The sequence below is a fragment of the Polistes dominula genome, unplaced genomic scaffold (genome assembly GCF_049000335.1).
Source record: "Polistes dominula isolate Pdom_NZ unplaced genomic scaffold, Pdom_raw_medaka contig_82, whole genome shotgun sequence".
Classification (NCBI taxonomy): Eukaryota; Metazoa; Arthropoda; class Insecta; order Hymenoptera; family Vespidae; genus Polistes; species Polistes dominula.
The window spans coordinates 2291108-2311181 of NW_028301046.1; the positions used below are offsets into that span (position 1 = coordinate 2291108).

A 20074-nucleotide genomic window follows, 5' to 3' on the forward strand; every position below is an offset into this window, starting at 1 on the left:
TTAATACCAATCACAATTTTCTTTTTTCTTTTTTTTTTAATTAATCGATATAATCAATAACAGTCTTTTATTACATAGGGGTATAGTTTATTACAAACATTTATTGAAAATAATGATTCAATTATAAAGATATTATTTTCCTCTCATAATACGCACATTGCACGTTCTTAGTCATTGTAAAATAAATTAATTAATTTCAATATATTTATTATAATTGAAAAAATTTATTTATCCATAAGACAAAAGGGATTGACTTTTTTTGATAATTATTTAAACAATAAAATGAGTAATTGAAGTGCACGTATAAAATGGAAAATATTTTAATTATTAATATTACAATTATACGATATTTTTAATAACAAAACAATATTCCTTTTTTTTTAATGTCGAACCAACTAACGTTGATGGTTCTACGATGGTTGTGTTGACTGACCGAAAAAAAGAAGATTTCCTCTTTAATCAAAATTTAACGGATCGTTATACGACGGACAACAGACGGCGCAATGTTATCCCTTTCCTTTCGAACTTGCTCGAAATTTATGCGTAACGAGGGATGAAACGATGCCCATAGTTTCTGTTTGCTGGATAGGAAAACTCTCTACACTATCGAATTTCCGAAGAAACTCAATAAATGAAAAAGTATCCTCTGTCTAATTACTAAAGTTTCACATCACCATCTCTCGTCATCATCATCATCATTATTATTACTATTATTAATATTATTATTATTATTAACAAATTTAATAATAGTACGTTATGATGTCAAATATCAAAGTACCACCTGATCGTTCATTTTCAGGAACCAATTTAAAATAAAAACAAAACAAAATCTGAACAATTATTCAATGAAAAATATGAACTACTATAATAATTGAAATAGAAATTAATTAAAATCTATGACTAGACCATTATGAATTTAGTACTATCAAGGCTATTAATTATAGACAACGAATAATCTGCCATTTGCCAAAATTTGATAAATATTTATGAATCATTCGCATCTCCCTATTAAATGGTTCCTATTCAAAGATTCAAACAACATTTATGTGAACATTATGTTATCAACGTTATGATTACTAATATATCTATATATAATAATAATAATAATAATATTATTATTATTATTATTATTATTATTATTATTATTATTATTATTATTATCCAATAAGAAGAATTGGGTTATTGTTTTCTCTGGAGGTACAGACATCGACCAACCCAACCAACCAACCAACCAACCAACCAACCAACCGACCGAATCTTTTTCCAATCTGTTTTAGATTTGCAGCGTTATGCATAATTCATATCGGTCGGAACTTGTTATTCAAAGGCAATTCCGTACGATCGCGACTCCCCCGTCCCCTCCCCCCAACCCCTACCACCACCACCACCAGAACCACCACCTTCTCCTCTGGTACCCACCCCCTATTCCCTCTAGTTTCTTTCATCCCCTTCGTAGAAAGGCAGCTTCCGCGATCGTTGCCATCTCGCTTTTACGTTCAATTTAATGCATCGACCGTTTGTTCTTGCTGATAACTCAGCTAGCGATGGGCTTAATGTTTACGTCCATGTAACATCTGTGGAAGGTATTAATCAGTCGGACTATTACTCAGAGACGTGCCAAGTGTAAAACGCGCTGGCAATCCGTAACGATTCACTTTAATTAATTAAGTTGCTCCTCCTCTCTCTCTCACTCTCTCTCTCTCTAAAACCAGTCGAAAGTTCTGAAACGTTGGCTGTGGTGTGGTATGGATGCATGCGTGGGTGCATGCGTGCATGCCACCAGCTCGCGGAACAATTACATCGTTCAACTGCATTCCCGTCTTCATTTGTCGTAAACCTACCCCAGTTTGTGTTATCGTCATTTTCACGTTCTTACTTTAATCTGAAAATACTGTACTTATCAATTTACATACTCTTATTCCATTTCTTATTATAATATCTTTATTTATATTCTTACATTCCCATTACTTGGATTATTCATCCATTCCTGTTATCGATCTATCTATCTCGATGTACTTTAACCCATTAACTGCCAACTACGAGATATCTCGTTATATTTGTACTGTAATTTTAGATTAATTACAAATGGTTATTTGCGTTAAGAATTATTAAAAAGGTTTAAATAAAATATTAATATATGGTGTAAAAAATATTAATTATCAATTATTGTAAATAACATATCATTACAATATTATATCAGTAACTTAATATTATTATATTTTTTTAAATTTAAGACAAGACGCTCTAAATATGTCTGGCAATTAATGAGTTAAGAAACCAAACCTTTTCTTTTTTTGTACCATTTTTTTTTTTTTTTTACTTCTTGACTACTTTCTTTTACGATAGAGAAATAAATAATGGCCCGATGTTGGTTACCTGTAAAAAGCATAGCAACAACAACAGCAAGTTTATCATTGAATGTACGAGACAAACGTTGATCTGATTACACGAGAAAGCACTAACGTCAAATTTCGAATAAATACTTATTTTTGTCACCACCGTAGGTTGGTAACTAAGACTTCTTTCTAACACGTCTCTATCTCTCTCTCTTGTATTGTCTATCTTTTTTTTTCCTTTTTACTTTCTTTCTTTTTCTTTTTTTTTTTTTTTTTTATACGAAGTAAACTTTATCCCAACCAAAAAGCTTCGTGAGCTTGCAATCGGTGGACAGTCTCGTGAGATATATACGTGGTTACTACACGAAAGCTTGAGAAAAGTAAGTTTCTAAGCGACATATGTGGGCAACAACACACGTACAGACGGAAGTTGGTGCTTCAGGATCGTGTCGCCAAGGTTCGCGTAACTGCAACCTTTCGCGTCTCAAGCTACGAGATAGAAACTCTTCTCTGGCAAAAGCTTACCCTCCTCTCTCTTTCTACGAACTCACTTTACTTCTACCACCCTAAACTCTGTCCTTTACCAGCCCCGTCTATCTAACTACCCTCGAGCATCGGTTAAGGAAATAGAGCTGTCCGATGCACAAGCATCGATACGACACTGCTAAATGCTTTCAAAATATGCCAATAAATGATAATCGTTAAAATCCCTCTTGTACCACCTCCACCACCACCATCACCACCATCTCCCTTTCCTGGGGGAATACCCAAAGACCTCTTTCAAACTCTGTTTAAACGTCTCATCCTAGTAAGTAACTTTTGTAAATGAAACTTCTAAATTAGACTACTATCAAATTCATTTGGTTTATATTGAAATTGGGACAAGTATTATTACGTTATATTTTTTTTTTTTTTTATGAGGCACACAAATCTATAAAATTTAAGAAATATTTTTTTTTATAATAATATTTGAATAACACATGCTCGAAATTTTGATTAAAGACATTTATCATATCTAATTTTATTGGAATTAAGTTTAAGTTAATACATGTCATTTACAATCTTTAATTTAAATTTTATTTTATATATATATAAATTAATATAATAAAATAAAATAATATTATAAAATATATATATATATTATTATAATTTAATTTATATTTAAAATTAAACACACACACACACAAATTGTATCATTACGTTATATGTTTTTTACAAAACACCCAAATCTGTAATATTTACTCGCATATTTGAATATCTTTTTTCAACAATAATATTATATTTGTACAACACATGCACGTGATCTTTATTAAAGAAATTTTTCCTATCTAATTCAATTGGAATAAAGTTAAAGTTTGTAAAGTTTTAACATACACGGTTATAACGAAAAGTACACACAAGATTTCAAGTAGTAATTCGATCAATAGACTCTCCTCCGATAACTCGGCTACGTGATTTTATAAAGAACTGCAAAGTTTGTAGCAAGTTGAAAGAGTTTAAGAGATGGATGAAAGAGAGAGAGAGAGAGAAAGAGAGAAAGAGAATCATAGCATTTGAAGGCAAGTAATCCAAAGTGTTTGTTCGCGAGAAACGATTCGACGAAAGTTTGCTAGGGAGGAGTAGTCATTTAGCATAGCAGCCAATCGAGTCTAAGTACTTCTCGATGTAATGGAATCCACGAAAATGTCGCTATGTCGGAAATAAATTTTTGTTACGTGGCATTCTCGTTCGGCGTTTCGTGGAAACAATTTGACTAATTAACTCTCTCTCTCTCCCTCTACCTTCTTTCTGGAACGAGGGCAAACCGAACGATTTGACAAAACCGTGACTAATGACGGTAATCCGCCAGTCATCGAACATTTATGCATTTGTCGATTAACCAAATACCTGGCCCAATAATAATTACCTATACGATATTATTACACTCTATGTTGGTTATTGTATTAAAAAGAAAAAAAAAATATATATATATATATATATATACAAAATAAATTAATAAAAAAAAATTGTTAAAAATCGATAAACATACACACACACGCACATATACACACTCGTCGAAACGTCATTAAACATCGATGCACGTTCGATGCAATTTGTATGCATGATCGACCAACGTATCCGAATTAATGTTAAACCTTCAATCTATAAAGGTAATTTAAACTTCTACAAAAATATCGATCTAATTTCGATTAGTATCCTACTACGGAACTTTACTTATAACCTTCAAATATTTTCATCTTTTAATTTGATATAAAAAAAAAGATTTTTCTTTTATTTTTCTTTTCTTTTCTTTTCTTTTCTTTTATTATTCTCGAACGATCACATAATTCGTACTTTCAAATTATTCTCGTGTAAAAATACTCATAATAGAATCGTCCTGTTCCCAATCGAACTTCGTTAAATTGTCATTCTCTTCGAATTCTATTTTTTTTTCTTCTTTTTTTTTTTACCTTCTTCATTTCCTTTCAAGCACGATTCTTCCTTTCTCTCTCTTTCTCTCTCTCTTTCTCTCTTTTAACCCTTTGCACTCGACGAGGCCTTTTTTGCTCGGCCGAACTACCAACTCGAGACGATTTTCCGCATATTTGCTGAATTTCCTTCCCTACAGTTATCTTCAAATGATTTAACACACAATTTAACGTTTCAAACTTTTACATTTTAACTATTTTATGTTATACATATTTATATATCATTATAATTCAAAGAAAAATGACATTTGTTAATACATTAAACTCTACTATTGTCATTTTGTGTGGTATTTTACAAAAACAAATTTTCAAGATGAATCCTCTTATCTTATCTTGTCAAGTATTATCACATTATTACATGTAATATTCTAGTAACTTATTTAAATACATCCTTCATTTTTATTTCTTTTTTCTTTTTTTTTTTTTTTTTAATACTTAAAACATTTGTTACAAAATTCCTTCCGTTACATTTAATATTTCTACAACACACAATTTTTCTTAAAAACAATTCGAGTGATCCTACTGAACACAAAATGTGGCGTCGTTTTATTCGAAATCTTGATTAATCGTTTGAAAAAGGAATCCTTTAAACGGTATTAAAAGCTTTCTCCTCGAAGCCATTTAAATGAAATGATTTCTCTAATTGCAGATGAATGTCGGTGGGATACTTCGAGAAATTGTACCTATTTTATTTAATACCAGATACTATACATCCAAAGTGCAATACACGTTTCTCCCTAAAGTCAAAGATCAAACGAAATTTCGAATGAACCCTTTGAACCATAAGTACGAACACACATTAACGTCATACCTTATTTAACCTAACGTTGATAATACGTACGTACATTTACGTTGTGAATTTTCAAACAAAATGTTCTCTCATCAGAGAAATATATCCACCAACCATGTAGTACATTATTATAGGGTGCTTTTGATATTTCAACATTTATTATTATTCCGATCTAATAAGAGGGAGAGAGGAAGGGGGGGAGAAGGGGAGAGGGTTTCGGGGGAGGGGGGCGGGTCTCATGAATGAAAATATCAAATGAGATATGTTATGATTAATCCTTTTACATTAAAATCATTATTTTAATTACAATTCCGTCAATACGTAAAATAGAATATAATTGAAAATAATTGATTAATCGATCGACTAAATTTTATCAAGAGGAAAAATATCGATACATTGTTTAAATTTATAATACAATTTATCTAACACTCTGAACAATCTTTTAACACTTTTACAAACTCACTTTCAGTTATTCCACGAATGAAACGAAGTAACAGAAGACTGGCCAACGTCCCAATTTTGCAGACCTGTAAAGCCAGCTGGCACCTAACGCGACATCACGAATTTCCCTTTCCACTTTTTCCATCCCCCTGAAATCCTCGGAAAATCTTTTTCCGCGTATCCTACGAACAATCTCTTCCCCGTACTTCGTAGTTCTAGTAAAAGGGAGGAATGGGAGGGAGTGGGTAATGACTTGGCATAAATCTACTTAAATGATTCTCAAAAAACTCTTTGACTAATTTCTTTTTATTCTCTCTCTCTCTCTCTTTCTCTTTCTCTCACGTTTTTTTTTTATATTTGCATATCACGATAACCCTTCAATGTTTTTACCAAGGTGTATTGATTTTGAAAGCTTTGATAATACTCGAATAACGTCCTCTCTCTTTCTATGAAGTCAACAACACAGGATTTTTATTTTTCTTATTTTATTAACCTTAACACACACACACACACACACAAATACATATGTTGTTTGACTGTAGTGATCTAAAAGCGGACTAATAATTCATAACTCAACATGACTAAGCCGTTAACTAACAGTAACATATATATATACGTAAAAGAAAGTAAATGAACAATAGAGAAAGGGGAAAGTAAAAAATAAAAAAATAAAAAAACTAGAAAAGATTATCTTTGTATATTAAAGATTCAAATCCGTTCTTTTCTCGTTGACGTTACTACTTGTTTTACTGGTATTCTACCTGAATTCCTGACACATTTCATATGCATACATGCGCGACATCGTTAAACCGACATAAAGCTACAGGGTTGAAAAATCAGAATACGGATCTACATACTTATTCATACTTCATTTTCATATGAGACTTTGAATCTGATCGACAAGATTAAAACAAAAGAAGAAAAAAAAAAGAAACAAAGGCTGAAAGGGGAAAGAACACCACACAAAAAAAAAAAAATCGTCACAGAAATACGAAATACGGAAAATGCACAAAGAGAAATAAGGAAAGAATTCATGCACAAATCTTGCATAGTTTTGTATGTAATATTTCATTGGAAAAAAAAAAAAAAAAATAAGAAAACAAACATACTTTTTTAAAGTGAAGAAAGCTTTTCAGTTGTGTAAAAAACAAATAGTAAGATGCAACATGTGCTCGATGCATCGAAATAAAAAAAAAACAAATAAATTAATCTCGTCCTGTGCTTTTAACCCTTTCGCTACAGGCGTGTTTACCGCTGCTGCTAATACGTGCAACATCAAAAGTGCATTTTATTTTTTAGTAATTTTGTTGCTAATATTAATTTAACCCTTTGACTGCTAAAGGCGTATATATATATATACGCTTTGGCAAGTCCATCAATATATACGAAAGGCGTATTTATCCGCTCTCACAAATCCATTGATATATACAAAAAACATACAAAAATCTCGCCTTCATATTAATGAATTCGTGCTGCAGTCAAAGGGTTAATTTAATTTTTAGTTAAAAAAAAAAACAAAACACTAAAATTACACACCCATTATGAGATATTTGATGTGCAACAACTGCATATGTTCGTCGTATGTAAAATACACGGCATCTTATGAAGGGCCCCACTATAGTGGAGTGTAGTAGCGAAAGGGTTAACACGTTCCATACCAAACCCTTTTTACTTGACATATCATTCAAGCCATTTAATTTTACTTTAACAAAATCAATCATTACATCTAATTATTAATTATGATAAATATAACAATTAAACAAACATATGTGCTTTGTTCTATACTGCATTTTCTAATAATGCATCAATATTTAAATAGAAATATTCTTTTACAGAATTCAATTTGTTATAAACATAAGTGTACCACTGGTGGTACACGTAATCTGAAGAACAACTTTAACGTGTACCACCAGTGGTACACATGGCACAGAACATGTTAAAGACGTCTGTCAATGTCGAAGCACACTACCCCTTATATTTGCTTATATCCCGTACTTCCGTGTCTGGGATACTCGAATTAATGGTGAAAGGTTTCTGGTAAGTTTGACCTCATCTCCCAGGTCAACGAGTATGTACGATATTATATATATATATATATTTAGTCTGACTGCTACTTGCAACCACTATACGACGACCAAGTAAATGACCTAGTTTAGGTTCCCCTAAGGTAACTGTGAAAGGATTGGTCGAACCGTTAGAGAGAGATAGAAATATATATATATAAAAAGATAAAGAAAGAAGATGGAACCAGGTAAGTTGGTGTTCTCAAGAAAAAAAAAAAGAAAGAAAAAGAGAAAGAGAAAGAGAGAAAGAGAGAGAGAGAGTGTTTCGAAATAAAGTGTGCTACATTATAGGGGTCGTCGACCAGGAAGAAGAGTAGTAGTAGTAGTAGTAGGAAAGACTTGTGTCGCTGACAAGTACATGAAAAACGAGTAAGAAAGAAAAAAAGATAGAAAGATAGAAAGATAGAATGGTAAATAATGAGAAGAAGGTAGTGAAAGAGAGAGAGAGAAACACACTAAGAGAATGAGAAAGCAGATTTAGAGCAAGTGTGTGGTTGAAAGAAAGGAAAAGAAGTAAAAGTAAAAGATAAAACTGGGAGAAAAATAAGAAAAAGAAAAAAGAAGAAGAAATAGGGTAGGTTGGTAGGTAGGAGGAGTAAAGGGAGAGAAAACGATGCGTCTCCAGCCCTTTTTAAATGTTATCTTTGAAATTGCGCTTCGCGAGAGCGTTATTAAATTAAGTAAACCGCGAAAAAGTTTCTTTTTCGTATAGCTTACGTTACCACTACCCACCACCAGCCACCACACCACACCACACCACAGCACGAACCACCACTACCACCACCACCACCACCACCTTCATGTTCCTTCTACGCCCTTTTTCCTGTTTCTATCAGGAGCTTTAAAACCGTACCGCATCTTTCCTGGCACGATGCAGTATCCCAGTTATACGGGAATTAATAACCTACCAAAAAGAAGAAAAAAAAATGCACACGAGCTTTCTACCCTTATGCACTTTCCTCTCATGTCAGAGGAACCAACCAACCAACCCATCATCGCCGATCTCGTGGCCCTCCGCAAACGGGCCGTGTGTGTGTATATATATAAAAGGGTCTCATTTCGGGCATCGTAATAAAACGGAAATGTTAGAGGAGATTATATACACACACACATGCAAAAAATAATATAAATACATACATGTTTTTTCATAGATCGTATAAATAAAAATATTATAATTGTGATTTTAACGAGCATCGATTTTATCTTGAAAATAATCAATTTTTTGTACACGTCAAGTGTATTTGCGTATGTGTGTATATGCGTATATTTAATTTTAATAATAATTAACAAGCACGTGTTAGAAGTGTTGGTAATTATATTTTATATATACAACGATAGACAGATCAACACGTGCTATTTTATTAAAACTTTATCCCGACACATTCGACACAACGTAATACACTTTCATCGTATTTTATTAATAAATGAATAATAATAATAATAAATAATTTTGAAAATAAACTTACACATTTGGTTGAAAGAGATGTGTGTAGTACCCAATGACAAATAAATTAACGTAGTTCTATCAAATACAACGCTTATGTAGTAGCCGTAGCATCAAACGAGAGACGCACAGTTATGAATTATAAATGCGTACCATAATGCGCATACCATGATGCAATTTTCCTCCTAAAACAAACTTCGGGTGTCGTGATGGAATTATAATTATACGTTACGCAATATGTGTATGTATCTATATACATACATATATACATAGATACGTGTATGCAGAGTTTAGATCTCTACGTAAAGCAATTAATTATCTGCACAAAACTGGCAAACCGTGTATTACATCAGAGAAACATTAATATTCCTTTTATTCTAGAGAAAAAGTAAAGCTTGTTAAAAGTAGCGTAAAAAAAAAAGAAAAAGAAAAAGAAAACAAAAAAAGAAACAGAAATATATTTACATGTAAGTTTTTTTGGAAGCTTCTCTTAAAATAAATGTTGATTTTTAAATAATAATAAGTTTATCAATTATGTAAAATTGGCAAATTCTAAGACGAGATAAACAATGTTTCTCTTTTCCCCAATCAATTATACTGCTATATAATAAAGTACGTTAATTAATTAAACGAAAGGAAACTTAATTAGTTTGTCAACAAGTATGAACTAATTAAATCAATCAAGGAAACGAGAGTATCGTTTAATAAAGACGAAAACGATCGATCTCGATTCTTCAGTTTCTCTTCAATTAAACTCTCTGACAGAAACCTAACACCATCTATTGATCTACCTGTATTAATTTAGAATTAATGTTGTGCGTTGTCACAATTGAAAAAAAAAAAAGATATGTATAATATATTTTAGCAATATATTGTATCAATTATATTTGTTTCAAGTATTGACGACATTCTTTGGAAATTTTCTTAAGCCAATAAATAAACAAATTCAAATATAATTGAGAACAATAAAATTATATAGATAATAATATAAATAAATATATACCTACTATATACAATATACTAATAAATATATTATTATATAATTTTATTTATATAATATTATTAAATATTTTATTATGTAATTTTTATTATAAAGTACAATTTAATTTTATTAAATATTTTATCATATAATTTAAAATATATACAGAGTGATCTGTAACTGTTCGTTTCTAGTGATCTATAAAAGTTCATAGGCTATTTCTGAAAAATCCATAGGGTATTTTCGAAAAGTCCGTAGGGTATTATCCCTATATATATATATATATTACATTGAAAAATATAATAATACAATTGGAAAACGATTAACGTATCACAAAATGTTTCATTTATTTATTTAATTCATATGAAGAGACAAATTAAAAAACTTTAATAATAACAATGACAACGAATACGAGACGATCGATCTTTCTAACAAAAAACGTTTTTGATACGTTCGTTTGGAAGTTTACCAACTTTACGATTATACCAAGGCTTTCGAGAAGTTTCTCAAGTTTCCTGCGAAAGAGGCTTTCGTTGTTGGTTACGACAAAAAAGGGGTATGAACGGTGACATTAAAGGATTATTAAAGACTGAAAAACAATAGTACGCTCGTTTCATTTTAATTTTTTTTTTTTTTCGACAAACAATGATCGATCACACTCGTGAAACAATTGTTTCAAAGGTATTTATCGACCTACCTACACACTTACGCACGATAACACTGCATACAACTTATACGTCTAACGAATAACTTCATCTTAATGAGCCGCGCTAATTTATAATATCTTTCGTTTTTCTTTTTTATTTTTCCCCTTCTTTTCTTTTGCCCTTTTTTTATTTTTATTTCATTACGTCTCCATAATACCACCTCCTACCCCTGTAGTAGTAATTCGCGACACGAACGAAACAGTCACGAAAGCTTTATAAAAGTGTTCAATGTGATCGTGACTAAAATGAGGCCGTAGAAAAGTTTAAAAAAAAAAAAAAACGTAACAAGATGTAAAGAAAATACAAAAAATACAAAAAAATAAAAAAAACTAGTCGTTCATTAGAATGTAAAAAATACGGGAATACGAATTTTATTTCGAGGATAGAGAGAGAGAGAGAGAGAGAGAAAGAAGCATTTTGTACGAGCTCGCTAATCACGTGGACAGGGTTTCCAAAATCAAAAGGATTTTTAAAAAATACGAGGAGGATCGTTCATACATATGTATGTATCTATTATATTTATGTATGCACGTGTATATATATATATATATATATATATATATATTTGAAAGGTCGGCTGTTTCGAATACTCGCAAAACGCAAACACACATTTATTCGACGTCGCGTCGTTCCAAAAATAAAAGTGGCCGACCACGTTGGCTGAGTCACTACTCTCGTAAGTCCCTCTCAACATATAAATACGTAGAAATAAGATCGATAAATGGTGAGTGATAATTCGGTGTTGAATAAAAAAAAAAAAAAGACAACAACAAAAAAATATATATAGGTCGAACGATACGAATCATCTTTTAAGTGTAATAAAAAAAAAAAAAAAAAAAACTAAAACGAACCATATAGTATCAAATTCAGGTTATGAAGGTGCGAGAAAATAAAACAAACAAAATTGTCTGGTGAAACCACACAAAAAAAATATTTCACGCGATTAATCGTGTACGACCGTAGGTAGTATTTTTGGGAAAGGTTTGGTTTCGAACGGTTACTACAAAAAAAAAAAAAAAGAAAAAAAAAATAATGATAAATAAAAGGATGGTGTTTCGAAAGGTGTGTAGAATTTTAGTAATAGTTAATTTATTCGTTAAGTCCTCCTGGTGTTAGATTTTAATAAACTTCGTAGCAAGTTGACGGTGATAAATCTGTTTAGGAAGAAAAGAGGAAAGAAATGGGGTGGGAGAGATTGGGGTGAGGTGAGGTGAGGTGAGATGAGGTGAGGTGGGACTAGGGGGAGGAAAAGGTAGAAATAAATAGGTTTCCTACGTGCGTTATCTATCGTTGATTTACGCGTTGAATTTATTTTACGGTTGGAGTCGTAAAAGAGTTTCCTGGAGGCTCGGTAAGCACGCATGATTACAATAAATCTCAATGGAAAGCCAATTACGGGCGGTGCGCGGGTGAAGTTACCGCAGAGCGTTAATGGGTTTAAGTGAATGGTAACAGTAAATTGTACTATCTCCCCGGCACTGTTTTAGTTTTGTCCCGCAGTAAATCCTTGCTGGTGGTAGAGTACATTTAGCAACGTGTAGATATGTAGTGTAGGTACGTACCTACCCACACCCCCACACCCCTACACCCACTCCCCCTATTCCACCCTCAACTCTTACGATGCGCCACAGTAAATCCGTGATATCCCAGACACAATAAAAAAAAAAATCTCAACTTTTTACCTAACCAAAATATCTATCAGATTTTTCATAATATGTATGAACAAATGAAAGATAAGAAAAAGGACAATACTTGAAGTGAACAAAATAAACGTAATGATATAACAAATGTTAATATTATTAACAATAATGACATTATTTTAGTGAGATAAAGTTTAATATTCGATTATTGGGTTATCCCCCTTTGGGGATAAACGCGACGGTTCGTTTCGCTTTGCGCCTTTTTATCGTTTCACAAGCACGTGTTCCCTGTCATTCTCTTAATACGCTCCTAAACGCAGTCACGAGCCCCGACAAATTTTCCTACCGGCTGTTCTTTCTACTCTCTTACTCTCTCTCTCTCTCTCTCTCTTTCTCTTACTGTGCTGAACGAGAAGAAGAAACTTTTCGGCGTAACTCTTAAACACACATACACACACACACACACACACATACAAATAGTTCTCATCGTCTTTTCGTCATTCCACTCTCTTCTCACACATACATAATATTCACTCTGTTGCCACCTTAACTCATCGAAAAGAAAAGGAAAGAGACGTAGCTTCTGGAACGTCCGACGAGACTTTACCTATGTGGGCGATTTTGTTAAATAAAACGTAAAAAAGAAAATAAAAATGAAAAAATAAAAGAAGAAGAATAATAAGAAGAATAAGAATAAGAAGAAGAAGAAGAAGAAGAGACACGGCTCGCATCGTCTCTAACGCGAGACGCCCCAAATTTGTCGGAGACAAAAATACGCTTTATTGCACGCCAGACCGAACGCTACCATAGACCTGGACTTTAAACTCTCTCTCTCTCTCTCTCTCTCTCTCTTTCTCTCTTTCTCTTTCTCTCTTTCTCTTTCTATCTTGTACGTTCTCCGACGACAAGAGATAAAGAGAGAAAGAGAAAGAGAGAGAGAAAGTCTCGAGGCGTCTACCGACGTTCGAGCATTTCCTCTCGCTTAGTTAACCGTGCTGCTATAAATACAACGACGCCGGCATAACGTTATTTTTTCCTTTAAAAAAAAAAAAAAAAAAATAAAAAATTAAAAAAAGAAGAGAAAAAAAATATTTTAAACTCATCGACCTATCTCTCTCTCTCTCTCTCTCTCTCTCTCTCTCTCTCTCGCGACATTTCGCACTCGCATAACAACTATTATCAATGTTACCGATACCATCCCTGGTAACTTGCATAAACGTATGTACACGAGATCGTACAATTATTTCTAAAATAAATGTAACAAATTAATTTAATATAAAATAATAATAATATATAGAAATTTATATAGTAAATTTAATTATTAAAATAAATTTAATATAACATAATAATAAATAAATATTTATATATTAAATTTAATTATTAAAATAAATTTAATATAACATAATAATAAATAAATATTTATATAGGTTATTTAATTATTAAAATAAATTTAATATAAAAATATTATATTTTAAAATTATTATAAAATCATATTATATTTAAAAAAAAAACAATAAATTAATTTAATATAAAATAATAATAAATAAAAATCTATATATTAAATTTAATTAATAAAATAAATTTAATATAAAAATATTATATTTTAAAATTATTATAAAATAATATTATATTTAAAAAAAATATTATACTTATATTAAAATATTAATATTTCATATAAATTTAATATATTAAATTTAATATATATATATATATTATTATTATTAACAAATTAAAAGGTTTGAACAATTAATTTGTATACTATGAACAAAAACTATAGGAAAATATTTTAACTAAATTTGTTGAGAAAATAAATATGTTATATAAAATAAATATTATTATTATTTAAATTTTTTATTATAAGATTAAAAAATTAGAATATATTGTTCTGATCCTGTTAAACGTTTTGTCCTTTTATTAGGACTTCTTCAACAACTCAATCAATTTTTAGAGTATCCTTAATTAAAAATTCGTTTTATTATTATTATTATTATTATTATTATTATTATTATTATAAATTAACATTGTTTGTTGTTTTGTTTGATTGCAGATGCGCGGACGGCTTCACGGGTCTACGGTGCGAGACGAAGGACATCAGCACCGGAAGTGTGTACAATCGTCGTAGGGCGCCATTTTCTTGCAAACTGGGAATCTCGACCTTGTACTACTGCTAGCGATAATCGCGCGGGGCCCTTCGAATGAATAGACCCTTTAGGACCCATATACGAAGCACGCTCGGTCTAGTCGGTCGTCGGACAACACATACACACACACATATACATGTTACATGATAAGAGTCCGCGAATTAAAGAGTCGTGAGAGGGCCAACGCGCGACCAAAGAGAATGACGGATTTAAAAGAATAAAAATAAAAGATGGAGAATATAAAAGAATACGAGGAGAGAGAGAAAGAGAGAGAAAGAGAGAGAGAGAGAGAGAGAGAGAGACAGAGAGAGAATGGATCAATTAAAAAAACAAACAAAAAATATGCTGCTATACGAAAATATATGGGGCCTTACGACCCCTTCTTGAATTGGGGAGGGAGAAAGAGAGAGATAGATAACGTAGATGAAAAAAAAAAATACATTTTGGTATAGCAATTGATCTCGATTGGTCCATCAAGGAATAGTAGAAGAAAATAATTTTTTTTTTTTTTTTTAGGAAAATAACACAATTTCCTAAAAAAAAAAACTAACTAATAATATATTTATAGAACTACCGTCATTTGTATCTACTTCTTCTTCTTCTTCTTCTTCTTCTTCTTCTTCTTCTTTTTCTTCTTCTTTTATTTCGCTTTTTTTTTTTTTATTTTCTTAATAATTAAATTCTTAAAATGAAAAAAAAAAAAAGAAAAAAAAAGAAAAAACATATACTTAGAAAGAAGTATACTTTTTTTGTGACTTTTCTTTATTAGAAAATTTAACGTCACAATAAACGAGCCTCGCGCTTTCGTAGAAATTTTTATTCGGGGAAACATAGAGAAAATGAAAAAGTCAGAAAGAAGGAAAGAAAGTAAGAGAGAGATTGAGAGAGAGAGAGAGAAAGAAAGAAAGAAAGAAAGAAAGAAAGAGAGAATGTGTGTGTTCATAGGGTGATATACATACGTGTGTGTCTGTTGTGAGTATGTATGCGTGTAAGTAATATGTATAATCCCGTACGAGAAAGATATATATATATATATATAAATAAAAAGAAGAGATGATAAAATAAAAAAGAAAAAAAAAGAAAAAAGAAGGAAAGATATAAAATAAGAAAAAAAAACAAAAAAAAAAACAAAAAAATTAATTAAAATAAATAAATGAAACGTACGAAAGAAGACGATGGCGGGTCTTCGAAGCTTCAATGACCCTTACTCGAATACACGATGATAAAATAAGAAATACGAGACAAACAAACAAAAAAGGGCCTTTGAAAACCCATAAATGCGACTTTCGGTAATCTCTACACTTCTTAACTCGTACAATGAATGAAAGTTCGCGAGGTTTGATTCAAAAAAAAATACAAAATACAAAATACAAAATAAATAGGAAAGACTAAGCAAGGAAGTGAGAAGAGAAAAAAAAAGAAAAAAAAAAAAAAAAGAAAGAAAAAAGGAAAAAGGGCGCTCGAAGACCGCGCTTCTCAAAGTCTCCACGGAGAACAATACCAAAGAGCTTAAGGGTCTCGATCAAGGACGTCGCAAGTACGAATAAACTGCACCGAATCTAAATCGATATGTATATATCGATATATATGTGTATATATATATAGATATACATATATAGGAAGAAGAGAGTTCCTCCCTTTTAAAAAAGACCGCCCTGGTTCAACGTTGAAAACAACGAATATACGAAAAAAAAAAAAAAATTGTGAGAGAAAGGGTAAAATAGAAAAATGGAAGAAAGGAAAAGAGAGAGAGAAAAAAGATGATAGAAAAAAAAAAAAAAAAGAGAAGAAAAGAGTCAACCTTTTCGTACTTTTTCGATTTGCGGATTTGCTTTTTTTTTTTTTTTTTTTTTAAATCCTTTTTGTTCTTTCTTATCCTCGTTGTCCTACTCTAGCTTGTTGTTTTTTGTTATTGTTGTTACCGTTGTTGTTGTTGTTATATTTCCTATTTTTCTCTCTTCTATTCCTAATTCTTCTTCTTCTTCTTCTTCTTCTTCTTCTTCTTATTCTTCTTCCCTTTTTTTTTTTTTTTTTTACTAGGCAACAAGAGAGAAAGAGAGAGAAAAAAAAATGCACAGTTTCTTTCTGTTTTTTTTTTTTTTTTTTTTTAGAAAGAAAAATAGGACACATCGTCGAAACGACGAATTTAATTAAAATTGACAATAAGTCTAAAGAAAAAACTATTGAAAAAAAAAAAAAAAAAAAAAAAAAAACGAAATGAACATTATAAAAAGTAGAAATAAAAAATAAAAAAGAGAAAAAATCAAACAACGGATGAAACGTGGATGAAAAATCATTTTTAGTCTCACAAACTTTATTTAATTGGAACGTTGAATATTTCACATTTTCCCTATAAAAATAAAAAAAAAAAATTTATTACAAATAATATCGTACATTTAAACTTTTGGAAGTAATAAAAATATGTTTGTGTTTTTTTAAAATTCGTTAAAAATAAAAAAAAATAAAAAAATAAAAACAAAATTACATTTCGTGTAAAATTGCTCAACGAGATTTGGATACGAGTTTTTTTTTTTTTTTTTAAACAATCATTCTCTCATTTCAAAAAACAAAAAACCCCCATATATGATACGTCAAAGATAAGACAACAGGATTTGATTTGAGACAACGAGAAAAAACAAAAGGATAATTTATAATTATTTTTAAAAATATAAACAATATATATATAAGTATTTATGTTGATTACACGAGAGACACGACGTTCAGAGAATTTTGTTTCATGAGAAGATCATTTTCATTAATTAAAGAATATCTTTTTACATTAAATGAAAAAAAAAAAAGAACAACAACAACAAATTCAACTAACATGAGAACCTTTTTTGTCATATAAACGAAATAATAATTATTTATAAATTAAGTGCATTGATCTTCTCACAAAATTCTTGCGTAGGGTTTTCATCAATTAATCAAAGGGAGGAAACGAAGTTAATAGTGTAAAAAAAGAAAAAGAAAAAAAGAGAGAGAGAGAGAAAGGGAGAGAAAATGAAAGAAAGAATGAAAGAGAGAGAGAGAGAAAGAGTGAGAGTGAGAGAGAAAGACGACGTGCTGTATTTTCAGCAGTCTCGGGATCCTATATATATATATATATATATTTATGTTTTATATATTATATTATATATATTATATATATAAATATGTGTATAAACATTTTTAATTTATTTATTTAATTCATTAATTTTATTGATTTACTATTAAACGTCACATCTCCACCTCGGCAAATACGCCTTTTGTTCTTCATATTTTCTATGTGTTTATTTCCTTCATGGTTTATTTCATTATTTTTCTTTTTTATATATATATTTATATTTTCCAATTATAATATTATGTTCCATGTGTGTGTTTTTTTTTTTTTTTTTACGTTAACGAAAAAGAAAAAAGAAAATATTTATCAAGGTAGGTACAGATTTATTTTTATATTTCATTTCATTCGATTATTTTCATCTAATTTCATATTTTATATTTTATATTTTATATTTTATTTTTTTTTTTTTAATGTATTTTCTTAATCTTATTTTAATTATTCAATTTAAATGGAGAAAATTTATTTTTGCATTAAATAACCAAATAGAACGGTGAAAAACGATAACATTACATTTAATAATAATAATAATAATTAGTTATTATCGCTTAATTAACAAATGTACTTTAAGAAACGTACGTTTGGTAATGAATTTATGAGTATACAAAAAAGTAAAATGGATGGGATGGTAGTAGACCCATTGCGTTGCACAGTTTTAATTACATACATCGATTTTAATTAATATCGATTTAACTTTTTAAATAAGTTATCTATTTTATCACGATTCCTACTTCATCGTAGGAATAGGATGAAAAGCAAATGTCTACTCTGTCAAACCTTATATATATATATACATATACATTTATATATATATATATCTGTATATGTATATACGATGAAGGAAGGAAAAATTTCTCGAACGATATCAGGAAACGCTTTCCCGACATATCAATTTTCGCATTTTAGAAGAAGACGACAACGACGACGACGACGACGACGAGGAAAACGACGACGACCGAAAGCGAAACGGTAACGTCAAAGAAACGCAATACGTGAGCGAGTTTCCCTTTCCTACAAAAAGAGAACCGAGTGACGTTGTCTCTCGACAGTCTCTTATTGCATTCCGTGCGTGTCGTTTTAAAGACACACAAAACTCCACCCCTACTATCACCATCACCTACACCTACACCTACCAAACATCCTAAAGGAAATAACTTTCCTTTCACCCGGTTTGCACGAAGAGATACTTTCTCTGCCACCGTTTGAAAATATCAAAAATAATAATAAAAATAAACAGTAAAGTATTGCGTTACAAGAAGGTCAGGACTTTTTAACATTAACCCAAAGAAGAAGAAGACATACATACATACATACATACATACATACATACATATATAAGTTTCTCTGTGTATTGTCATAGAACGAAACCTCGTTTTGCAAGTAAAGAAAAAGAATAAAAAAAGAAAAAAAAAAAAGAAAAAAAGTAGCACGCGAGAAAAAGAAAAACTAGGGGAATACGATAGGGGGTATATAGGGAATAGTGATAAAAAGAATAAAAAGAAAATGAAAGAGAGCGAGAGAGAGAGAGAGAGAGAGAGAGAGAGAGTCACAGGAAGGAAAAGCGAAAAAGCATAGAAAAGGGAATTCAAGAAAAGCACCCTCGAATTTCTCGCTCGACATGCGCGCACTCTGAGAGAAGAAGGTTCATCGTAAAAAGCTCTCACACATTCTCCTTTCTCTCTTTCTCTCTCAGTCTCTTTTTCCTGAAGGTACCAACTCTATAAAGCTCGAAGTACTGCTACATCCATTCTAGTAACCGCTTCTCTTAATCGAACTTCCACACAACCTGTGCAACTTGCAACTGAGCTGCGCAATGCACCGATAAACTAGCTTTTCTCGAGCTATTGCAGGGAAGGGGGGAGGGGGGGGAGGGTTGTTGGAAAGGGGGTTAAAACCTGCAAAAAACTTTCTTTACAGAAAATTTTTTTGGGGGATTCTACTATAAGTAGAGATATCTTTCGATCTTTT

The 20074-nt window shown here is 30.8% G+C and overlaps 1 protein-coding gene across 2 annotated transcripts in view; it reads left to right on the top strand.

Moving 5' to 3' along the window:
- The window catches only part of vn (membrane-bound neuregulin protein vein), a 305343-nt gene that overhangs the window by 256783 nt on the left and 28486 nt on the right, over nucleotides 1-20074 (top strand). Inside the window, exon 5 of one of the 2 annotated variants that reach the window (XR_016177589.1) lies at nucleotides 14916-14971. Coding sequence is in view for 1 of the 2 variants with exons in the window: in XM_089175429.1 (XP_089031555.1) it covers nucleotides 14916-15039 (124 nt within the window). In the remaining variant the exon portion in view is untranslated. Of the gene's footprint in view, nucleotides 1-14915; nucleotides 16096-20074 lie in introns of those variants that run through there. The other variant, XM_089175429.1, reaches the window with a different exon arrangement.